General features: G+C 56.1%; 1 protein-coding gene across 2 annotated transcripts in view; it reads left to right on the top strand.

The window, feature by feature from the left end:
• Positions 1-791, top strand: part of ST8SIA2 (ST8 alpha-N-acetyl-neuraminide alpha-2,8-sialyltransferase 2) — a 47,412-nt gene extending 46,621 nt beyond the window's left edge. For both annotated transcript variants that reach the window (XM_036278022.1, XM_036278024.1), the window contains one exon: positions 506-791. In XM_036278022.1, the coding sequence (XP_036133915.1) occupies positions 506-791 (286 nt within the window). The remainder of the gene's footprint in view (positions 1-505) is intronic.
• The last annotated feature ends 5,330 nt before the right edge of the window (positions 792-6,121 follow it).

A 6,121-nucleotide genomic window follows, 5' to 3' on the forward strand; every position in this document is an offset into this window, starting at 1 on the left:
AGCATCAAGCATCCTGCCGCCCCTGGCCCCTGGCCAACACCTTCTCCATATGAGCAGGTGATGACATGGGGGAGCCCTGGACAGTCCAGACACCCCCCACGCCCTGTATAGGTTTGGGCTGCGTTACGAAGGAGAAGGGACATGGGCTTGGAATCCCAAAGCCTGGAGGGGTGTCTTTGTCCTATACATTGCCAGCTTGGGGTCACCTAGGCGACCTTGGGCAAGCCTCTTTTGTTCTCTGAGTCTCATCCTGCATTTGTGTCTACGAAGAGGCTTGTCTTGTTCCCACGAAATCACGTAGGCGAACGCCCACAGCATAGGAGGCAGCTCCAGAGCTTAGTAAGTGGTGGCCGTCGGCCCTCTGTGAAGGGGACTGGCCAGCAGTCGCTTGATTGGTCCCTGCAGTTTCTGGAGGGGCAGGATGACACTGTCCTCTTCCTGAAAAGGAGGGTCCCCAAACTCATGCCTCCTCTTCGTTTCTTTTGTCACTCGTTTCTTTTTTCAGATACTGGCTGACCAACAAAGTCCACATCAAGAGACCCACCACCGGCCTCTTGATGTACACCCTGGCCACCCGCTTCTGCGACCAGATCTACCTCTACGGCTTCTGGCCCTTTCCGCTGGACCAGAACCAGAACCCTGTCAAGTACCACTACTACGACAGCCTCAAGTACGGCTACACCTCCCAGGCCAGCCCCCACACCATGCCCTTGGAGTTCAAGGCCCTCAAGAGTCTGCACGAGCAAGGGGCTCTGAAACTGACTGTCGGCCAGTGTGACGGGGCCACGTAAGTGGGCGCCCGGGGGGACTCGGTGGCTCACGTTTCCTGCCGGCTACACCACAGGCAGAGGGAGTCGGGTGGCACAAACTATAGAGATAGCAGGCCAGTGGTTTTCTTTGTTCAAGTGTAAAACAGTGACCAGAATATATATATCTGTACCTGCATATATATATATTGACCCGAGTATTTATAACTGTGTGGTGTTCATCTAATGAGGCAGATAAGCCGCAGGAAGCAGGTATGGAGAAACCCACCAGAACGGAGACTCGGTCCCTCTTTGGGGGCGGAAGGACTTGACATGAGAAGAAGACAGTCCCGGGACTTTGGATGACAAGCTGCGTCCTGGGTTGGAGGGACCTTTGGGCTCCTGGACGGAGGGAGCGCCACCTATTGGCAGCTGCCTTGAGCCCCTGAGAAATGTGGATTCGGGACGAGCCCAGACCCAGAGGGGACAATTTGACCCAAGTCTAAAAATCAGTGCTGTTCGCGGAGGAGAGGGAGGTTGGGGCGTTCAGCTGGGCAAAGGAGCAGAGGCCACGTCCGAGCCAAAGGCCCGCCCACGAACGTGGAGTTCAAATGCTCCGGGGATGAACCGCAGTTGACCCCGCTGCCCCAGACGGGCCTCCACAGCCGTGGAGAGGAGCCTGGAGGAGGCACGATGGATAGTTTAGACTCTGGCTTAGCAAGAGCCGTCAAGAACTTGGGACAGAGCAGGCAGATGACACGAAAGAGCTGGGGTGTTGCAAATCGTGGTTTTGAAAGATGGGGACCTTCCACCAAGGGTCCGCACTCCACCCCCAGAAGAGACAGATGAGGGGCCAACATGGTGTTGTCCTGGGTGTTCTCTGAAGCAACTTGAGTCCGCCAAGGAGGAAGGGGCCTGGGATGTCATCCTCAGAGTTAGCCTCCTGCTTGCCCTGTTAGAAAGTCACATGAGAGACTGTACTGTCCCCTTCTGCCACCAGGGAAAGCCTGGAAGGGCACTGCAAAGGTCAAGGTCATCCTTTTTGAAACTCATGCGATTGCCTTTCGGGGTGCCCCTAGAGCCCCGGAGCACGTGACTTAAAAGAGTGTGAAGCATCTCGCTCCGTCTCTGCAGGCAACTCTGCCTTCCGCACTGCACACACCACGGGGCCTCTGCAGCCAGACTGCTGCGTCAGCGTCACTTCCTGTCACCCTCCTATCCTGATGGTCACACCAGCCAGCACGGAGCTCCGGCACCGAGGTTCTCAGCTCTGCAGGGAACGGCTCCAGTGTCCACCTCCTCCCCCTTCCGCCCCAGAGGCCATGATTTTAGAATTTTGCAAAATCCATTTTCCCTCTAAGATGAATAATTAATTCTTTAAAAAAAAAAGAAAAACCCAAAGCGAAACGCAGCATCCAAATACTGGACATGATCTCCCTGGAGTCACCTGGGCTGATGCCAATGACTTGGGGGCTGGAATCACAGGTGACGTCTAGACAGGCATTCGCCAGCTTGATCCGTGAGATGTATTTTCTTGCCTGATAAAAAACCATTATCTTGACGCTGAAGGGAGTTGGACAAGTAATCAAGCTCTGCTTCCCAGTACATGGGAGCGGACATAATTGATCACCGGCGATTCGGAACGGGACATGTGCTCCTAATCGATGGCTGACAGGAAGCCAGCCGAGGACACGCAGAACCATCGCCCTGCCTGCGGCCCACCGGCTCCAAACCGCGATTCCGAGTCTCCGCGTCTGCGCGTCTTTCCCTGTTCCCGCGGTGCTCGACATCTGAGCTTTGGGATTTGCGTCAGAAAGTGAATATTTAAGAAAGCACCAGCCCTAACGGCCTCTGTGGGAACTGAGCGGTTTGGACTCGTCCCGAGAAGTGGAGATAATTAGGCTCGTATTTTATGCTTCTCCGGGGCTTTTCATCTCGAGGATCTCAGAGGTCCTGGGAGACATTTAATTTCTGAGGCTTGAAGAGCCGTGGGGAATGGGCAGCAGTTCCAGCAGGGCCTCCGTGGATGAGGCGAGTCTTGGATTCTAGAATAGTCCAGTGGTGAGCCTTGATGTCGGGTCCCCGGAGTTGGCTCTGGGCTCCGTCTGTCCACCAGCACCCCGCCCTGGAGAGTTCAGGGGCCTTTGGAAAGCGTGGTTTTCTTTCTGTCCCAACCTGGTTTCTTAAACCGACGCCGGTGAGAGTCTAAGTGGAAAAGCCCTTCTTACCACCTGCCTCTGGGTTCCCCCCAGAGAGAGGCTGGGGACCCGAGATGACCCACGTGTCCCCATTCTCCAACGCACGGGTCCTGCGCTACCACAGTGCTTTGGCCCCGGGATGGCGAGAGGCCAGAGGCCTTGGCTTCCCCTCGTTCTTCCTTCTGCATCTGGGCACGTACCGGCAGGAGGTGGCCCTTCCTTCTCCGCCTCTTTGGAGCTCAGCTGGAGGGCTTTTCCCTGCAGCCTCAGGCCTGCCAGCCCGAGAGAGGAGGGGCCGAGAAGTCCTGGCCTGTCCTCTGTACCTGGTACCCTGATCTGTGTCTTGTGATGACAGTGGACACAGCGACCCCAGGCCCTTTCGGTCACTGCCTGTGGGCCCTCAGTCAATCCCCAGTCACCCTGACACCGTCAGACCGCCTCCATTCTCCTTGAGCCCACAATGACCCCCACTGCCTGCCTTCTCCTGCATTGAAGACATGGAGCTGGCTGAAATGGGGTCTCTCCTCAGAATCTCTTGATCCTCTCCTCCCCTGTCAGCTCCTCGCTCCCATTTCTGCAGAAGCGCTGTCCACCCTCACGCCAGTGACATTCCCCCACACCCTCAGCCGCTCCTCTGTGAGTGGCCTCCATCCCCTGTCCACTCACACACACTCATTCTGTCCTCCTTGGCTCCCCTTCTCCTTCCCTTCACCCCCTGACCTGGGAAGGGGTCTCCAGGCTTCCACTGCCTTTCCTCCGGACCCCCCCTGGGCCTCCATGCCCTGGGCACCCTCTTGGATGCCCACGGAAACGCCCTTTCTCATCATCAAGCTCCCTGCATCGCCTGCTCTACAGTGACCCCTCCTGGACACTCCCTGTCCCCTTGGTTTCCAGGACCCCGTGTTCTTGTGTCGTTTCTCCACTTATTTATGTCTGTATTTATTTATGTATTTATGAGTTATTTATTGATGCCTTTAACTGAAAAGGAGCCAAGGTGGATCTGACTGTGATTTCCCTCTCTCCTCCTTGCCCTCAACATAGAGATTCCCCCTTTTCATCACCTCCCTACACTCTCAGTCCGCCACCCTGCGCCTTCCTTTGGGTCCACCCTCCACACTTCCTGCAGCCCAGCCCCTCTCCCAGGTCCCAGGCCTGGACTGCACAGTCCTCGTTGGATACTCACCCACCTGCTCTTGCCATTAACTCAACACATCTGAAGCCAAGTTGATCATCCCTGCCTCCCCTTCCTCCACAACCCCTCCTTTTCCTGTTGGAAGACCCGCGATCCTCTCAACCGCCCTGTTCCGAGACCCTGAAGGCACCTGACTGTTCTCCACGCATTTCCTTGCTGCCCCTCCCCCCAGCACTGCCCTGGCCGCCTTGTCACGTGGGCCATTTCAGCCGCAGTCCGAGGTTTCCTCCGGGCATGCTCACACCCTCTCCGGTGTGTCCTGACCACACGTAGCAGTTTTTGTCTCCAGCCACTCACCAACGTTTGAAAGTCGCCCTGGCCCGTGATATAACGGACAACTCTTCACGCGGACATTACAGACCCCCAATAGGGCCCCGTTCTTCCTTTGCACCCTGCACCCGCTGTCATTCCTGGAAGGGGTGCCCGGGTTTCCGCTCTGTGCCTTTGGTCTTGCTCTTCTCACCTCCTGGGACACTCTTCCGTTTCCTTCAAGGCCCACATGCAGAAACCACATCTTTCATGAAGCCCTCCCTGCTCTGCCAACCACTGGGACCTCTCTCTCCGCTGAACCACCGTAGCACTTTATTTGTACCTTTCTCATGGCACTTACCATATATTCTGCCTTGTATTATAGTTCCTGTGCGCTTGTCCTTTGACTGTTCTTAGACTGTAAGTTCGCCAAGGGCAGGGACTGTGTTTGATTCATGTGTCCATCACAGCACCAGGAGCGGTGCATAGCACACAGAAGTTGCTCAATAAATGTTTGTTGGATTAAATCCTTAATGCCTGTTCAGTGCCTGCATAATTAGTGAAGTCGTTTTGCATCTCTTATGTCAAAAAAAAAAAAAAAAAATCCTGAGTTGGGCAGACGCAGAAGCATTATCCCCATTGTAGAGATCATAAAACTGAGGCCAAAAAAATGACATGAGGCCACATGGCTCACCAGCAGAATTTGCGTCCAGGTCTTCCTATCCCCTGCTCCAGGGCTTTTTCTGTTCCTTCTTGTGGTGGGGTCAGTGTGGGCTGAACTGAACCCTGAGTACAGCCCTGGCTGTCACAGGTCTGCGCATCACCTTCAGAGTCAGGCAGACCTCAGCGTGAACCCCAGTTCCAGCGTGAACCCCAGTTCTTGTGCGCATCAACACAGGCAAAGTCTCGCTCCTTTGGGGGGAGGACAAAAGCCATTCGGGTTTGATCAGGCCCAGGGTGTAGGGCTGTGGGACCTCATAAATCATTCCCACGGCTGTCGTCACAGGGTAGGGGACTGTCTGTCCAGATGGCAGAGAGACCAAAGCTCCGGAGGTTGCTGTTTGATACGTCTCTTCACGCCTCATGAAGCCTCCCCTTCCAGGATGGACGGAGCAGGAGCAGGAGCGGATGATGCCACTCCGATGGGACCCGGGCGGGCGTGCTGCACTCAGTGCCCTTTGCAGCATCCCCGTGGGGATGACCGCCCGCCTGCCCCGCCCTCCTGGCTCGCCAGCGCTGCTGGATGCCACCCTCTTTCCCGTGCCAGCCTATGTTTCCGCCCTTCCTCGCCAGGGCTCTTCGGCATCCACAGAGCAGGGCGATCCCAGAGAACTGCAGGCTCTGACCCGCGGCGATGCGGTGAGGTCGTAAGGAAGGAGGAGAATGGGGTGCGCGCTCTGCCGCCCCTCCAGGGAGCAAAACACTAGGGGCTTTGTTCCCATGGCAGGCCATCCACAACAATGGGAGGTTTCCATGGTGACTGCCTAGAAGCAATGGGGTTTTGTTGGTTTTTTGCCTGTGGGTTTCACGATGAGGGTAGGAGTGCAGGGGGGGGGGGGTTCGCACACGGTGAATGGAGTCACCCAGCCCCAGATCAGCCAGTGTCTACAATTGCTCCAGTTGTGCTGAACCAAAACCGACAGAACCAAGCAACAAGGTCCCTTGTGGTGTCTTCTGACACCTCACCACTTCCTCTGTGACCCACTCCCCCTAGAAACCAGGGTGGGAAATGGGGC

The sequence above is a fragment of the Molossus molossus genome, unplaced genomic scaffold (assembly GCF_014108415.1).
Source record: "Molossus molossus isolate mMolMol1 unplaced genomic scaffold, mMolMol1.p scaffold_m16_p_24, whole genome shotgun sequence".
NCBI classification, from domain to species: Eukaryota; Metazoa; Chordata; class Mammalia; order Chiroptera; family Molossidae; genus Molossus; species Molossus molossus.